The sequence below is a fragment of the Triturus cristatus genome, chromosome 11 (assembly GCF_964204655.1).
Source record: "Triturus cristatus chromosome 11, aTriCri1.1, whole genome shotgun sequence".
In the NCBI taxonomy this organism is placed as follows: Eukaryota; Metazoa; Chordata; class Amphibia; order Caudata; family Salamandridae; genus Triturus; species Triturus cristatus.
This window is the reverse complement of record NC_140594.1, coordinates 126,450,162-126,469,452: the sequence shown is the minus strand read 5'-3', so window position 1 is coordinate 126,469,452 and position 19,291 is coordinate 126,450,162. Positions and strand designations below refer to the sequence as shown.

The following is a 19,291-nucleotide window of genomic DNA, read 5'->3' as shown; positions in this document are numbered from 1 at the left end:
TTTCCATCACCCAGCCTCCCTAAAGAATAATTCTCATATGATCTGGATGCATATGCAGTGTTCAACAGTTGATGTTCAGCACTGACTATTTTCTACTGCAGTGCACAAAGCGCGCTTCAAGAACTGAGCCCCCAACTTTAGCTCCGAAATCGGCAACAAAAAAATGATCAAAGGTGGCGCCTGGGTATTGATGCATTGAGCGTTTGTTATGTTGTCATTTACTACACCAAATTTTAATTCCTGAAGTAAACAACTAATACAATTCTGAACTCAACACTACAAGGCAGGAAAGTGCACAACATGTGATCTACACATGCAAATGTCATGTTTTCCAGTTACTGTCTTTGCATACATTTCACATATGAACAACATGCTGTGTGCAACAAAACGAGGGACTGGGCGGCAAAAGAGATAACACTTACCCAAAATACATCATAAATAAGCAAGCCGGAAAGCAAGAGACAGGATACTTTGAGGCTAGGTAACCTCACAAAGGCAATCATGGCAACGCACAGACCCATGGCAAGTGCTGTAAAACAAGAAGGACCACTGTAAGTGAATGTTACAAGTAACCCCCAAATAAACACAATCCGAACTACCTCCTGGAACATGTGTTCTGCAACCAAAGTGTGTGAGATAGAGAGAGGGCGGGGGCTTCTTTCCAATTACACAGTGGTGGCACAGTTTCCACTGAAAAGGCATTTTTTTAAATTTGCTTATAACTTTTGACCCCATGGACAAATATGCACGAAATTTAACAATCCATTAATCCAGTCAGCTAAGTGCTGGCATGCCAAGCATCATTTCCCATTTTAGCTCCATCGGACCTTTTACCAAGAGTGCAAAAATCGCAGAGCAGATTTACACAACATCTGGCATGAAACTTTACTCCGAAAGCATGCTTTTGTCATTTGGTGTTGAGATATTATTGTTAAAAAATTATTAATTTTTTTAAAGGTTGCCATATAGGATTTAAATGCTTAACAGTTTTGAATATCTTGTCAGGTAAAAAGCCATTTGTTAATGTGCTGATCTCTTTGGCACCGTTTCACCAATATGCATGAAATATGCAGACAGTACGTTCACACTACGACTGGTATTTTCGAATTTGTTCTATCCATAAAGGGAACCGAGTGAAACAAGGGCAGACAAGAAAGGGCTCATTTGCTAATATGTTTGACATTTTGTGGTATATCTACACAATATCTGGGAGAAGCTAGGAATTATTACGTTATCTATTGGTGTGTTCAGGTTTGAGACAATCCATTAAAAGGGTGTGGAAATAGCAACCAAAACGCAAAACGTCTGGCTTGACAGTCCATCAAATAGTAAACAGAATATTATAACATTCATTTTCAAATCCAATAGATCTGGCATTGGAAAACTCGCACCATGTTTAGATCTTTTTCATTTTCATTACAAGTATACACCCCAAGCATAAAAAGCTGACAAAACCTACGAGGCAGCTATATACCTACAATACAAAACTCTAAAAATACAAGAAATAAAACAGACATTGTATATAAGATTTGAATTTTACCTGCCTACTAGATAGATGTACGTTGAACAGGTATGGAAACCCTTGTTAGGTCTAACGCACATCACTGGTTTAGGATAGGGGGCATAAAAACGGTACTATGGGCTCTGAATTACTGTAAAACAAAGACAGTTAAAGACCAGAATAACTAAAAAAGGATAACAAATTAAAAGAAAAAAGCATTTGGCCCACCACTGCAGACCCTGAAGAGCATTTTGCAATTCTGCATGTGCAATTGTGGTCAGAAAAAAGGCTGTCATTTTAAGAGTCCAAGTCAGCCAGAGGCTGTAATATGATGACTTTTACCTTACGCTATGGCGGGCAGAGCCAAATGTGAATGGCAATTGAACAGGCCTATGGATGAATAGGGCTGAACCCAAGTCCCTCCACGAATGTCTCTAGGTTACAGCTTAATAGAATCCTAGGTTTGTTTAGAGTTATTTTATCAAATGATAACTGAGAAGTAATGTTGGGCTTCCCGACACCAAACATACCGCCGCACAACATATATATATATTTTCTTTTTTTCTTTTTAAATCTGGCAGTGGTAGCATAATCAGAAATCTCAGTCTCTGAAGTGGAAATTTAGAAAATAGGCACCGTGAAGAATGGGTGAAAGGTTGGCCAACTCAAAGGGATCTTTAAAATCTATAATTCAAATGATAAACAAACTATCAAGTTCTGAATCACACCAACTTCACTGCCTAAATGAGACAGATGAACAGTTCATGTTCACCGCATTACCTTTGTAGTACAGTGGACATGAACAGTTCATCCACTGTACTGGCAAAGAAAATCCTTCTGGTGCAAGCCCTTTTAAAAAGAAATTCAGATTTAACTTCCCTTGTGGCTTTTTTTGTTGTTGCTACTGTAACATGCAACCCTGGGTAATGAACTCCGCTCCGGTAGGGGAGTCGGCTACTAAACTGCACCCACAAATTCTTTGATAAAGCAACTTTACATGCTAAAAAGCATATAACCAATGCACAAAAGTGAACTTTGAAAATGAAAAATATCAGGCAATGAGAGGTGATGATTTTTGGGGTCCCCCTAACCTAGGGGGAGGACCAAGCACATGCCTTGAACACAAATAGCATATCACGGTGAACGATTCAGTGGTGGTCCCATCCTCTTAGGACCACCCCAAGCACAGTTATGGGCAAAAATACAATTCCAACCAAGGGCTCTGCCAAGCATTATGGGACGAGATTAGCAGTGGGCAGTGAATATTATAGTATCCAATATCAAAATAATTCTACAAACAGCTGCAGTTCAACTAGTCGTTACTAAGTGTCCCTCACGAGTCAAATGCAAAAGCATTGGAATTATTATATCAAACGGCAGTTCAACTAGTCGTTGCTAGGTGTCCCTCAAGTCAAATGTTTTTGCATTTGACTCATGAGGGACACCTAGCAACGACTAGTTGAACTGCAGCTCTTTGTAGAATTATTTTGATATTGGATACTATTCTATTCACCGCCCACTGCTAATCTCGTCCCATAATGCTTGGCAGGGCCTTTGGTTGGGATTGTATTTTTGCCCATAACTGTGCTTGGGGTGGTCCTAAGAGGATGGAACCACCACCGAATCGCTCAGCAAGATGTGCTCTATGTATTCAAGTCATCTGCTTGGTTATCTCCCTAGGTTAGGGAGGATATCAAAATCATCATCATCTCTCACTGCTTGCTAAATTTTCACTTTTGTGAAATGACTATATGCATTTTAGCATGTAAAGACAGATGCTTGCTATTTTACTAAAAGTAATGAGGCTTCTGTTTTATTACTTGGGAGTCCGACGGAGCGAAGGAATTCACAGAGTTTTTGTTCAACTTCGTGGAATTCCGTGTAGTAGTACTCCGCCAACTACGCCCACCCTTAGTAACATGCAGCACGCAGTATGATGAAGTTATAGTAATAAAAGTGAAAGCAGACAGTGCCATTAGGCATGCTCTGCTTTCACTTTCGTAAGTGCTCGGGGCATAACTCACGAAAGAAAGATGGAAGTGATAGTCTGGGCCATATAGAATTCATAAGCCACTTTTGGCAAGAAGGATAGGCAAGTGCGAAGATGCAACACATTTCAGGAGGCTGAATTAATATAACTGCATGACGTGGAATTTCAGGAGTCTGGGTACCCCAACCAACCAGTACAGGACATAAGCCTTCTTAAAGTGGCCAAGTGCAAATAGCATGCCTTCAAGAAACACGTCTTACTCAAGTAGAGAAAGACAGGCTACAGAAGAAATGGAAAGGCCACTCAAAAGCAATACCATGGCTAACCCAAAGGGCACAATACAGGGTGAAACTCAAACACAGACCTCAAAGCCAGATAAGCGATACTAGAGAGCACCCTGGAAACCGAACCACCAACCAAAGCGAGCATTTTGTATTGTAAATGCATTTATATAGCGCTTATTACCCCTGCCGAGGCATCGAAGAGCTTTTTCGTGAAGTAGCACGCTACTCCGGAACCCATAAAGGATTAGTGGTGAATTAGTATAGTGAAATATGAAAGTAATTTGGGGCTAGTTTAGTCGGTTATTCGGATTGAGAAGGATAGTGGAGGGATAGAATAGGAAAAGGTATGCATTTATATAGCGCTTGCTACCCCATATGAGGTTTTGAAGCGCTTTTTGTTGAGTAGCACCCTACTCCGGAAGCCAAATAGGATTAATGGCAATTAGCATAGGGAAATATGCAATTAATTTTAGTTGTGGACATGTTAGACTTATTTGGATGAAAAGGAATAGAGGAGGGATAAAAGAGGGAAGGGTCTAGAACTTTTTTTTTTTTTTAAAGTATATAGCTGTAAGGGGGGTTTGGGGTGAGTAAAGGAGAGGTGGAGGAGAGTTAGTATAGGGAAATCTGAAATTAATTTCAGTGGTGGACATATTATTCTGTTTTTAGGTAGAGCGAGATGACCTCTTGGAATCGGTCTGCACTTTCCTGAAACTCGTGCGTGTGGCGGCCTCCAGCTTGCAGGAGCGAGCAGGGTGCCATCTGTTCCTTATGTTTCCAAGGGTCGCTTTCACTTTCGCGGCCGCGCTTGTTTTTGTTGGTCTGCATTGGAGGGAGGCGATCGGGTTGTTTACTTAACTTCATTTCCCGTGTCCTTAATCTTTCCTCACAGGCGCCCCTTGTTTATTAGGTGTGTGCTTATTGTTTCCTCACGGCCGCGCTCGATGGTTGGCCATCGCAACGCTTTCTCCTTGCAGAGGGCAATGTCCCTCCGCCCCTCTGGTCTCCAGCACGTTGGCGAAGACTGCCAGCACTGGGGAGCTCAGTGCCAGGTCCGTGGCAGCTGTGAGGTGCAGGCAGCTGGTTTAGGAAATCAAGGATATTATACCCCCACACGACCAGGGCTAGCACAGGCAGACACTGTTTATCACGCGCACAACCTAAGACACAGGGTAGGCACAACAGCTTTCAGCAGGCGACGGAGGCGCAAGCTTACCTGGGAAGTGCTGCTGTAAGTAAGGGTAGCCAAACTGTGAAAAGGACATCACGGACGCCGAAATGAAAGTGCCCTTGGACCAGGCGCAGTTTTTGTCATGCATTGGCTCGGTGTTATGCACCGAAGCTGCATAACACGGGGCCCTGAGAGCACAGTTTAGATGCAGGATTTCGTCTCATGAAATATCAGGGTGAGTCATGCAGGCGGGAAAGCTGTGGGCGGGGCTGAGGTGTCTGAGTAATTCTGCAATGGGCCTGCCCTCCCCAGCATCTCCCCCACTCCTTCCAGGGGCTCCGCCCTCCCCACATCCTCCGCTGCACGGGGCGCTCACAGTGCCCGCGATTGTTGGGGAAACTTTGACTTTAATGTTTTTGCCAGCGCTGCTTACTGTAATTACCGCCCAAGCGCTGTCCTGGCCTACCTCCCCGGCTTGTCGGGGCTCCCTGGAGCTTCAAGTTGGTACCTGCACCTGGGAGGGGCCTCAGAACTGGAGCATTTTGTACCCAGCTCCTAAGTTCCGAATCCCTTTGGCACTGCACATCAAGAGATAGTTGGGCGGGTTGAGTCAGGTGCCTGCTGTGGCATTTTTTAAAAGCAGAGGGTCGACACTCCATCCCTGTGAGCTCTCACTCATGGTGCTAGAAGTAGCGTGCTGCCAGCTCACCAAAAGCGCTCCAGCAATTCGTCATGGTTTTGAAGAACTATAGAAATGCAGTGGCAAATGAGTGCAATAAAACTGTATTCTTCTGCTGCGGCGGGTTGTTCTATGCTGAGTTTAGTAGAAGCCAAATCTAAAATTGCAGTTTTCATTATTCCTAGACCGCTTGCGATTGAGCACCGACCCCAGGCAAGAACTGAGGGTATTTGGACATCTGGCCCGTGTGCATCCAAGGTTTTCAATTCAAATTCTGAGCCTTGCAGTATTGTTTCATAATGAGGTGAATGAAACTTAAAATAGTGCGAGACAAAAAGATAAAAAATGCATTTTGTTTTTAATGAAAGGCAGTTCTGCACGCCACAGCTTAAATACATTGGTAAAGCCAATAGCAATAGCTAACCACTTATAAGGTCCCAAAGGTGAGACCTATAGCTATACCAATGCTTGTTTGGATTGAAAATGACTAGTGGAGAGAAAGGGAAGGAAGGACAGAAGAGTGAAGGGTCTAGAATTTTTTTTTCCATAGCAGTAGGAGGGCGTTTGCGATGAGTAAAAGGGAGGGGGAGGAGTCAGAGGTAAGAGTTTAGAAAGGCTTGTTTGGGAGATCTGCAGAGTGAAAGAGGTCTTAGATGATGCAAGGAGGCACACCCAACATCAACCAATTTTTTTTGCACTGCTTACCCAATAAATGTATTAAGCATTTGGATCTCCAATGAGGTCCACTTAAAACGTCCATGGATAATCAGAACATGAACCCAGCAGCCATTAAAACAATACTTCAATAAAACCATTCCATCTACACCATATATCATTTTAGATAAAGGTAATCATACAAAACAAAAGATTTCCAAAATTACCACTAGATTATTTAAACATCAATAAAGCCCAACAATGTAGGAGAGCTAAAATAATCACTTCATGAAGGATTATAAAATATGTACAAAAAGATAGATTAACATTAAAAAGCAGTTTCAACTGATGGCATGTTGTAGAATGAAATACTTCATATTGCAACAATAATAAATCATTAGGTAAAGTGCATCTTACAACGGCAATAGGGTAGCAGCAATCAAGCAATTATCCCCTGTACTAGAACACTGAAGGATCAGGTCCTGTTAATTATTAATACAATTAGGAAAGAAATCCTATCATGACAGCATCATATATGTTTATCTAAAGTGCATCAGAAAGCAGCACAAATATTTCCCTTAAGACTTTTTTTATGATGGAAAAAGGGACCTAGTTAGTGCAGACAGCAGAGAATTAGCAACAGTCACATATATATAATTGCCAACGAATGAAAAAAACCAATACATGAACACAAATTAATAAGTTGTATAACCAACCATACTTTGGGTCAAATAAAACCATTTAAAATACATTCATAAACTCTAAAAAAGTAAAAAAGATTTAGTGCATACTATTTAATTGTTTGTAAAAAGCTGAAATTCTCTAGCAGATGTAACATTTTTTTTTTTTGAAATATTTTTATTAAATTTGCAAACACAAAAGAAAATAAACACCACTCATCGATCTCCAGGCGTAGCAGGAGGTTACTCCAAACGGAATTCCACAGTGCAGTATAGTTACAAGTGAGACATAAAGACATTACATACGTAGCATATCGTCGTTCCCATCTCAAACCCCTGCATTCGAAAGGCGCACTACTCTTGGTCACTGAGTTCCTCATCTGATGCGGCTGGTGGGGGCTCACATATATTCCCTCTGTATACATTCCACCCATTCCACACCTGGGACCATTTCCGGGGGCACCCTCTATGTATATATAAGATGTAACATTTTTAATGCCATTCTTGATAAACATCGGACGTAGCCACCTATATCGGAATGCGATAAGAGCCGGGCATACAAACAAGACATGATCGAGATTCTGAGTAGCTTGATTGCAAAAGTTCGTTTTTTTCCCACCTTCCCTCTTAGGTGACCAATTTCCGATTAAATCATTTAAGGGTAAGAGGTTTATGCGGAAAACAGTAATCAATCTACGGATACCGTGGCTTAAGTTCCACAAGAGAGATTTCTGAGAAACTCTCGGGGAAGCATTAACTATTGTTTTCAGTCTAGCTCTCATTTAGCAAGTACTAATATTTCTCTGATAACGAATTAGGTCACTAGAAATCTTTAAAAAAGATTTTAATTCTATAGGAGATAAACAAAATCCTCGTGCACACTAAAATGTTGCAGTGCCAAAAGGAAACCATTATAAAAGGAGTATTTGTACATTTGTCCTTCAAAAAGTTCCTGTTTTATAAAACTCCTCAAAGAAAAAGATTCACTATTCTTTAGTTGATATCCCCAACGAATTACCCTAGCTACACCATGTGTGAAGGAGCTTACCAAACCAAACTCTACCCTAATAGCAGCTATTGGAACCAGTGAATTAAAATTACATATTTTTCGGAAAAATTGGCCTTCGATTTTATCCAGAAAGCTCCATTCCCTTACTGGTATAGATTCAATTGCATATAACAGGGTAGGGCAGCAACATCAAATGTGAAAAATGTCTTCGAGCCATCGTACTATAAAATAGGTGTCGGTCATTTGAACGCAACGTTGCTTTAGAAGAGCTATGATCAATATGGGAATTAATCTTTGTACTACTTGAAATATCTTTCCCCAGATATAGGTAAGAATCAACAATCTCCAATTATTCAGGACCAAATTCTCCAATTAAAATGACAGTGTTCTGCTTTATCCTTGTTTTAAGACCAAGACCTTACTTTTGGATACATTTATTTTCAAAAATTGTGCAGACGTATAACTCTGGAGTCGTGACAATTTTTTATTCAAACCTATAGGGGTCAAGTCAATAATTACAATATCGTCTGCATACATAAGACAAGAAAAGGAGCGGCCACCTATCTTTGGCGCGTCTCCTTCCGTTAAGGAAAAACAATCCGGGAGATCTTACATATAGAGAGAACAGTAGAGGTGCTAATAAGCCACAGTGCTTCAATCCATTTTCTGTATTAATAACTGAGGATAGGCCCTGAGTTCCCCCCCATTAAAACCTGACACCATGTTTGTGAATGTAAAGCAATAACTAAGGATAACAAAGTAGGAGGCATCCCCATTTTATAACTTTTTCCAGAGAAGTGGCCGATCTACTTTGTCAAACGCAGTAGAAAAGTCTATAAATACTACATAGACATTTGTTTTGCGAAAGACCGTACATTTCTCTTCCATTAATTTCAACAAGCAGATGTTATCTAAGGTTAAATGATTTTTCCTAAACCCTACTTGCTCAATGGGGAGGATTTTCTCCTCTACTATCCAGTCAGTAAGGTTCTTGAGAACACTGCGGGCGAAGATTTTCCCAACTGCGTCAAACAAGGCTATTTGGCGGTAGTTACCTGGAAGATGTCTTTCGCCCTTTTTGTGCAGCGGAATTAGGATACTACCAGACCATGACGAGGGGGTTCGTCCATAGCGATAGCAGTATTCAAACAAGGGGGGTAAGATATGTTGCCGATAATATAGGCCTTTTTTTTTTTTTATAATGGACATGGGCATTTCATCTGGGCCAATTGCCCCTGAAGCGCTCATTTCTATAATCAATCTAACAATTTCTTCCTTAGGAGGGGGATGGAGTAAAAATTCTGAGTAGGTCATTCGAGAGAAGTCGGGCGAAAGGGAATTTAAATTCACGGAATAGAGTTCTACTAAGTGGAATTTCTATTCTTCTTCATTGATTGGAATAGAAAGAGATTTAATTCTAGTGCCACAACTTTCCGCAATTATTTCCCAACATCGCTTTGAATTATTTTTGGCCGCAGCTTCTTTTAATTGAACCCATTCATAATCCTGCTTTTTTTGTTTTAATGCACGTTTTTTCCATTGTCTTCTTCTCTTTAATAAACCTATTAATCTTTTACTGCTTATACTTGATTTGTCAGGAATCATTAAACACATGGTATGCAGGGAAGAGATTATAACTGTATTCAGGACAGAGATGAACAGATCCACCCGCCCCCTACAAAGATTGCACAGTAGGATTACCTCACTTAAATTCAAGAGATGGCTGTTTTGGCTTCTAGAGAAATCCCAGCAACTGTGAATACTCAGTCTACTCCCTAACGAACCATATGTACACAGAGTACTCAACCTGACCACAATCCATTAATACAGACGCTGGATGGACGTAGAAACATTCCCTCCGAACTCACACTGCGGCTGCAGGGAAGGCCTTGCAGAATAAGCCATTAAAGTCTATGACAGACTAAATTGTTGAGCACTAATTTCAGGAAAATAAAGAAGCAACAATAACAAAAATGTGAAATATCCAAAGCTGCATTATCAGGGACATGCATTAAAACTATACACTGCATTAAACACTCAGCTGTGAATTTATCACACCTTTAAATGCCATCAGTCAAGCAGAAAGCTATTTCAACCATCCCAGTCTGCATGCACCTTGCTGAACCAAACGTGCAACTCTGCTGAAACGTTTAAGATGGGTAGGCTATAAAGAATACACAAACACTGAGAGCTGGTAGGTTACCGGCCTGGCCAAGGTGTCTATATGGAACATACGCACAAGCACAGGGATAGCAGTCAATTCCCAATAAATGCCATATTTAGTAACAGGAGCTGTACACTGCTACACAGTCACCAAGAACACCTAAATACAGGCATAATAAGATTGTATCCACACGCCAAGCAAGCATAATAAAAAAACAATGAGATGCAAAGGAGGACCCTTAGTTCCTATGAAAAAAAAGACAGCTATTGACCAGTTAGTCAAAGGAAGACACCTTGGGTTAGATGGCCTGCTACTTGAATGCAATATAAAAACACAGCGGGCTTGAGGTTGCTTGCTATGTATCTGGCTGTGGACAACAAAAGAAACCTCATGCAGTCATGAAGAAAAGCAACAACAGTAAGATTATCAACGCACGGCGAGATTCTTTGGACGCTGGGTCACATCACCTACTGTTACTTCTAAACTTGGACTACAATGTTCTAAGAAAGGTTATAGGAAATATGCTACCAGCATTAATAAAATAAATCACACACTATGATCACTTAGGACTCATACCAGGGTGTAACACAATTATCAATCTAAGGCAGTACTATGTCCTGGACAAGAGAATTGTTAATTTCTCTGGGCATGGAGAAAGCATTTGAAACATTACTTTGGCCTGAACCTTTTGGAGAGTTTGCAAAATGGGCCTGGGACCAGGGTTCCTGAGGTTACCAAAGAACTGTACACACCACCCCTCAGATAGGGGCTTGTACTGTATGTATAATATCTGAGCAATAGCTTAAAAATAGGGCCACAAAAGGTTGCCAAGTATCAGCCATTTTGATTTGTTATTGTCACAAAACTATTTACTAGCATCCTTGGAGGCAGAGGACTGTACTGGAAGGAAAATTCTACTTACCCAGTATGCATCTGTTCTTGTCATGCAGAGCTGTAGATTCACATGCTTTGCATAGCCTGTCATCTAGTGTCGGGTCTGGATGTTGGCACTTTGTTTTTCTTCGAAGAAGCCTTTTCCAGTCACGAGGTAGGTGATTCCTCCTTTCGGTGATAGTGCACATAGGCATCAACTCCATTGTTGGATTGTTTTCCCACAGAGGGTGATAATGGAGTTAGTAACAGAAGTAGAATAGAGATGTGTATGTATCCAAGTCACTGCAACAGGTATAGGTACCCAGGGAGGTGGGTGGGCGCATGTGAATCTACAGCTCTCCTTGCAAAGAACAGATGCATACTGGGTAAGAAGCATTTTCCGTTTGAAACGCGAGCTGTAGATCACATGCTTTGCATAGGCTATATAGCAGTAATCTCCCAAAGCGGTGGCAAACCTGTAGCTGTTGCAGAGTTTTGAAAGAGTGTACATAGAACTGCCTGGCCCACACTAGCTTGCTGTCTTGCTAACACATCTACACAAAAGTGTTTTGTGAATGTGTGGGGTGTAGACCATGTTGTAGCTTTGCGAGTGGAGTGCGCTCTAGGGGGAATTGTTAATGTTAGTTTTGCATAGCATGTGTGAATGCACTTGACTATACACCGTGCAATACCTGAGATGGAATTGCCATTGTGAGGTGGGGCAAAAGCCACAAAGAGGTATTGTCTTACGAAAAGGTTTTGTCCTTTCTATGTAATAGAGTAATGCTCTTTTAACGTCTAAGATGTGTAGAGCACGTTTTGCCACAGAATCTGGTTGAGGGAAGAACACAGGCAACTCAACAGAAATAAATCTTGGGTAGAAATTTTGTATTAGTCCGAAAAATCAGTTTGTTTTGGTTTACTTGTAAAAATGGTTCCTCTATGGTTAGTGCCTGAAGCTCACCTACTCTCCTCAGCGATGTAATAGCTATGAGGAAAACTACTTTCCAGGTGAGAAATTGAAACTCACATTTGTGCAATGGCTCAAAGGGTGGACCCATAAGTCTGGTGAGGACCATATTGAGATTCCACACTGGGGCAGGTGGAAGTCTTGGAGGAATGACTAGAGTCCTTCCATAAATGCCTTAATAACAGGCACTTTGAAGAGAGACAGATGTCTATTTTGAAGGTATGCAGCTATTGCAGCAAGATATAAGCGTATGGATGTGTACGCTAAATTTGAATGCTGTAGATGCAGTAAATAGATGATGTTCTGAACTGAAGGATCAAGAGGGTTGATTTGATTGTTATTAGAATAAATAACAAACCGTTTCCAATTTGCTGCATAGCAAGCCCTTGTAGTAGGACGTCTAGCCTCTTTGATAAGGTTCATGCATTCAGGGGGAATATTAAGGTAGCCAAACTAGGACTTCAGGAGCAAGATCGCAAGGTTGAGATGACTAGCATCTGGATGTCTTATCTCTCCATGGCTCTATGTGAGGAGATTGGGTGTAAGATGTAGTTTTCAGTGAGGGACTACTGAGAGCGCCAACAAGGTGGTGAACTAGTTGACGGGCCCATGTGGGAGCAACTAGGATTAGTGTCCGGGACGCCTGCATGAGCTTCCGAATCACTAGTGGAATAAGTGGGAGAGGCGGAAAAGCGTAGGCAAATTGCCCTGACTAATTTATCCATAGTGAATTGCCTCTGGACAATGGGTGTGGATACCTGGAGGCAAAGCTTGGACAGTTTGCGTTTTGGTGGGTGGTGAATAGGTCTATGGCTGGGAAGCCCACATCTGAAAGAATGGGAAGAGAACTTGAGGGTGGAGTTCCCACGCGTGGATCTGTTGACTGTCTGCTGAGCAGATCTGCGATTTGATTGTCTACTCCTGCAAGGTGTTCTGCGAGGAGATACATTTTGTGACGTATGGCCCACCTCCAGATGGTCTTTGCTAGTTGACAGCTGGAGAAAGAGTGCCACCCCCGCTATATCTGTATGTAATACATTGCTGTCATGTTGTCTGTGCGTATCCGGACAGCTTTGCCTACCAGGTGAACTTGAAATGCTTTGAGCACTAGAAATATCACTAGAAGCTCTAGATGATTTATGTGAAGCTGCTTTTGCTGCAGGCTCCACATGCCCTGAATTGTGTGAGTTTGGAGATGAGCTCCCCAACCAGTTAGCCATGCAGCTGGTGTTAGCTCGGTTTGTGGAATTGGGTTGATGAAGGTCCGCCCTTTGGAAAGGTTTTGTGGATTCCACCACTGCAGAGAGCGATGAGTACGGCCGTCTACCAACACTAGATCTGATAACTGACTGTGAGACTGATTCCACTGACGTGCTAAGCATTCTTGAATGGGACGCATTTGAAGTCTATTAGGATGCAGGATGCCATCATTCTTAGTAACTGCATGAACAATCGAGCTGGCAATGAGTGTTGAGGCTGGAACTGGCAAAGTAGGGTTTGAATGTTGCGGATTCTGACCGGATTGGGATAGACCGGAGCCTTTTTTGCATCTAGAGTGGCTCCCAACTACACTTGTGTGTTGGAGGGTTGGAGATGGGACTTGGACAGATTTACTGTGAATCCCAGATGGTGGAGCAGCTGCACTTTTTTGGGAGTACGTCGCAGAACGTATGCTTGCGAGCTGGCTTTTATGAGCAAGTCGTCTAAGTATAGGAAGATGTGAATGTGTTGTCTTCGTAGATTAACTGCGATTACTGCCAGGCAATTGGTGAAAACACTGGGAGCAGTAGTGACTCAGAATGGGAGTAATTTGAATTGGTAATGTTGCCCTGCTACCACAAACCCGAGGTATTTGCGGTGAGCGGGGTGTATCGGGATGTGGAAGTAGGCGTCCTTTAAATCCAAAGTGGACGGAAAGTCGCCTTGCTGAAGAAGCGGAAGTACTTTTTGGAGAGTCACCATATGAAAGTGATCAGATTGGATGTATAGATTGAGATCTAGTAAAGGCCTGGGAGAGCCATCTAGTACAGGGAGTATACACCAGCCCCTTGATATTGCAATGGGACTGGTTCTATAGCTCCTTATTCTAAGAGAGAGAGAACTTCTTGTTTGAGAAGGTTGAGATGTTCTTGTGACATTGCGTGTGATCTTGGAGGAATGTTTGGGGGAGTGTCTGTAGGTTCCAGGCAATAACCATATTGGATAATTTGTAGAACCCATCTGTCTGAGGTGACTGTATTCCAGACGGGTAGAATTGGGAGAGACGTCCCCGGACAGGAGTGAAACGATCGGGGGTAGATGAGGGAAGTCACGGTTTGGTGTTTGCAGGGGAAGCGTGTGTTGAGTTGCCTCTGCCTCTTCCCTTGCCGTTGTTCCCTGTAAATCCTCCCCTAAAGTAACCTCTTGAGGAGGGAGATTGATTTTTGCCCTTGTAAGAGGAGGAGGGATTCTCCGATCTCTTACAGTGGTTTTGGAGCCACTCTTGTAAAAGGAGCGACAAAAGGATCCCCGATTGGAATGGATTTGCAAAGCCCCCATGGATTTTGGGACCTCAGTACCTTTTTTCATCTTCTCTAGAGAAGTATCCACTGTAGAACCGAAGAGGTGCTCTTTATCAGAGGGTTGGTTCAAAATAGAGGCTTGGACCTCGGATGTGAAACCCGAAATTCTGAGCCAAGCATGTCTGCGTACCAATACACTGGTGGTGACTGTGCGGGCTGCTGCGTCTAAGGCGCACCTAATAGAAGTATCGGTAATTAATTTCCCCTCCTGACTTGGGTCATTGGCTTTGGTTTTATGCTCTTCGGGTAAAAACTGCATTCACTTTTTCAGCTCATCATAATGAGCTCGGTCGTAGCGAGCTAACCGTGCTTGCGCATTTGCAATTCGCCAGTGATTGGCTGCTTGCGATGCTATTCTTTTGCCTGAGGCATCAATTAATTTAGACTCCTTAACAGGAGGAGGGTCATCTCTTGTAGTTTGTGAGTCTGCTCATTTGCGAGCGTTGGAGACTACAAGGGATTCTAATAGAAGTTGACCCTTGATGTAAGTGGGGTCAGTAGGTGCTGGCTTATACTTTCTCAATCTGGGCGTGATCATTCTTGCCCGCACAGGGTCTTTAAAAATTTCGTCAGTATGTTTAAGCATTCCCTTAAGCTTTCCCCGTGTGGCACTGGCTTGCGTGTGTTATTTTTGTAAATTATTTAAAAAAATTTTTTTTTAAATAAAACGGCACGCGATTGGGCAAAGGCAGGACAATGTCCCGCCTTTGAAACGCCCATTCCCAACAGTGGCTAGCACACGCAGCAGCACGCTTTCGCCTTGCTGTCGCGCTCCCTCCATCCCCCCGGCTCCTCTGTGGTGCACGCGCACCACTAGTTGTTGACGATCGCTTAATCGCATATTCATAAATACAAGGGAACGCAAAAAGGTAGCTGAGGACCTTGGGTAATCGTTTAGTACAGACAACAATGATCCTCAGAAAGGTAAAAATGATTCAAAGGTAAATATAGTTCAGAATCGATGCTATATTCCAGGAGTCCAGCCGGACAACCGATTTAATTTTTGCAAATTAAAGAATACATACTTATAAGAACAATTGTACGTGGGACACAGTCCTGTGCCCAAGGTAGAACAAAGACATTAACAAAACAAACAAGGCATTTCAGGCAAGACAGAGAGTAAAGCTTATTCAGAGATGCAATGTTATAAGCTCATACGAAATAGCAATTGCACTTATTGACACATTGGAGTAACGTGCATGCTATTTAGGGGGGTCGACGGCGTTTCGATCCTTTGTAAAGGGTGTCAGGATCATCATCAGGACTTAGATGTGTACATGCCTGATTGTGATTGAAATTGCCTGTGGAAAAACCAAATAGCAGGGGAAAAGGAGGGATGAGAGAAGAAAAAGAAAAAGGAAGAATGAATAATAGGCAAACCGCTCGAAAAATTTAGCGCGAGAGTGGGTAGTACAAAGTGACATGCGTGACAGAGTTAAGCATGTGAAACGTAGGTGAACGGATGAACGAGGAAGGAGGTCGCGTGATGGCTTGGCATGCGTTGAGGGATGCAAGGACCATTTAACCGATCAATGTCGGGCGCGTGGAGTGTGAAAATGACCAGAGTGTCAGACAAGGGTGGTGAGGACAACGGGGGACGGATGCAGGAACGCGTGAAGTGATAACGTGCGTCTGTTTGGATTTGGATAGTGTGATCGCCGATATGAAGGGATTACGCAGCAGGTAGCGGGCTAAGACGTGAGTGGGTAACGTGGTGACTGGCTGCGTGGAAAAATTACTGATTATGTTCTCACCTTATTAAGCGAGAAACCGGAGAGCGTGTTGATTTGACAACAACTGTGAATAGGACTCACAGGGAGTACGCTCGAGGCGGAACCAAGATAGGTAATACCGATGGCAACGATTTATCTATTCTTGAATCTAAGAAACGCTTCATTCCCTACAAGATCACCCTTCCTGAAAAGAAAGCCATCACTTCCCTCAAAAGTAACGACACCTTAGTCATCAAATCAGCCGACAAGGGTGGTGGCATTGTACTTCAAGAAAGAATAGCATACACAGAAGAAATACAACGCCAATTATCAAACACTGATCATTACTGCAAATTACCTACGAACCCTACCAAAGAGTTACAAACACTCATCCTACAAATCACCACAAATGCTAAATTGGAAGGTTTCCTGAATCATAAAGAATTCCTATTCCTCAATGTGAAATCACCCCGCACACCTGTCATTCATACCTTACCTAAGGTTCACAAAAATCAAACCAACCCACCTGGCCGCCCCATAGTTTCTGGTTGTGGATCCATTTTGGAACCCTTGGGTCAATACATTGACCATTTTATCAAAGACTTCGTGCCACTCACCCAATGCTACATTCGTGACAGCATGGCAATGATAAACCTTATTGAACATCACCCCTTTGATCCCTCTCATGAAATACTCTGTACTATGGATGTAGAATCCCTCTACACGAATATCCCACAAACCCCTGCTCTTCTCGTGATCCAAGGGATCTTGGACTCGAGACCACGCCCCCATCCTGTCCCCACACTTTTCATTATTCAGCTGCTGGAAATTTGTCTTACCCGTAATTTTTTTACTTTTGAGAATGACTATTACCAGCAAGTGAAGGGTACATCGATGGGTGCAATTTTCGCACCCAACCTAGCGATCCTCTATATGGATCACCTTGAAATAAATACCATCCTTGACACCACCAATCCATTTCTACCAGGCATCGTCATTTGGCGGCGTTACATAGATATTTTCTTGATATGGCGGCAAAATGAGACTGCACTCTCCCAATTCAATCATTGGCTCAACAATAATTGTTTAGGCCTAAACTTTACCAACTCATACGACAGGTCTCAAATTCCTTTTCTAGATCTCACCGTATACCATTCTGATGGTGAGCTATTAACCAAACTATACAGGAAAAGCACAGAGAGAAACACACTACTCAGATACGAAAGTCATCACCCCCGAGCACTCAGAGACTCATCGCCATATTCCCAATTTCTCGGCATAAGACGGAATTGCTTTTCCAAGGAGGACTACTTTTCTGAGTCTCTCACTAACAAACTGAAAGCTCGTGGTTACCCCAAAAGACTGATAAAAAATGCCCAAAAACGGGCTTGGTATTGCCCCAGAGAAATTCTACTCTCTCCCAAAGTCAAAACTAATGCAAATCGTTTAGTCTGTGTGACCACCTTCTCCCCTGTATCTAACCAAATCCGTAAGTCCATCTTGCATCACTGGCCTGTGGTCAACGCAGGTAACCTCTCAGTAGAGCGACCTATTTTTGCCTTCCGTAAGAAACGCGTTACTTACCTGTAACAGCAGTTATCCAGTATTGGTGTCTTTCATAGATTCACATGCCTGAATCATTCCCCGTCGTCGAGACGGGAGCCTCCGGTACATAAAAAAGTAATGTCCTATAGACATACATAGAGAAAAATAGGCCTAAGGGCCTCCCCTTAGTCGCCTATCATAGTCCTTATGTAAAAAGGACCAAACTTCTAGAGCCAGCCAATCAGCTATCACCTCCCTCTAGAACCTTCCTGGCAGGAGCCTCAGTCCCTCAGATTTTCGTACGCACCAAGCTAGGTAGGCGTAATATAGTTAGAGAGAGGCGTGAGTCCTTCCAGGGGAGGCGGGAGGGTTGCATGTGAATCTATGAAAGACACCAATACTGGATAACTGCTGTTACAGGTAAGTAACGCGTTTCTTATCCAGTATTAGGGGTGTCTTTCATAGATTCACATGCCTGAATCAGAGTAGTTAGCAATACATTATGCACATTTCCGATGTAACATGCCAGAAAGGTACTTGAGATAATACACCATTATCATAACAGTTCAAAGCATTGGCATACATCAAAACAGTAAAACAGTAAAGAATGTGCATACCAGGAAGGCGGGTTGTTGGAAGGCTCACCTCACTGGAACAGATGGCGGAGCACCGCCTGGCCCACTGCCGCATCTTTCGTAAGTTCGGCATCCAGGCAGTAGTGTCTGGAGAAGGTATGCGGTGACTTCCACGTCGCCGCTCTACAGATGTCCAAAATCGGCACTCCAGCAAACAGCGCTGCTGATGTGGACATCGCTCTGGTGGAGTGTGCTTCTACCCTGTCTCGCAACGGCCGTCCGGCCCCTTCATGGCAGAACGCTATTGCAGAAGAAATCCACCTTGAGATGCTCTGTTTTGTAAGAGGCATACCCAGCCTTGGTCTGCTGTAGGCCACAAATAACTGTGAAGACTTTCTGAATGCTTTTGTCTTGTCCATATAAAACTTAAGACACCGTTTGAGATCCAGAGAATGGAGCGTCCTCTCTGCTGCCGTGGTAGGGTTGGCAAAGAAGGAGCGTAGGACCACCGGCTCGTTGAGGTGAAAGTCTGAAGGCACTTTCGGTATGAACTTGGGATTTGTCCTCAGCACCACCCTGTCCTGTTTGAACTGCATGAAGGGCTCCTGAATGGAGAGAGCCTGCAACTCGCTGACCCTCCTGGCAGATGTGAGTGCAAGTAATAGAGCCGTTTTCCATGAGATGTACTTGATGGAGGCTCGGTGAATGGGCTCAAAGGGGTGCTTCATGAGTTGGTTAAGGACCAAGTTGAGGTGCCAAGTCGGTGGGACCCGTCGGGGCCTTGGAAAGGACCTATAAAGACCCTTAAGGAACTGTTTTACAAGTCTGCTGGACCAGAGAGACGGGCCTTGAAAAGTCCTGGTAAAACGTGAAATTGCCGCAAGATGCACCTTTATGGATGCATGCGCTAGTCCGGACTGTGC

General features: G+C 43.0%; 1 protein-coding gene across 1 annotated transcript in view; it reads right to left on the bottom strand.

The window, feature by feature from the left end:
- Positions 1-19,291, bottom strand: part of SPPL3 (signal peptide peptidase like 3) — a 327,309-nt gene that overhangs the window by 55,445 nt on the left and 252,573 nt on the right. Inside the window, exon 7 of the mRNA XM_085636155.1 lies at positions 423-529. Coding sequence (XP_085492281.1) covers positions 423-529 — 107 coding nt within the window. The remainder of the gene's footprint in view (positions 1-422; positions 530-19,291) is intronic.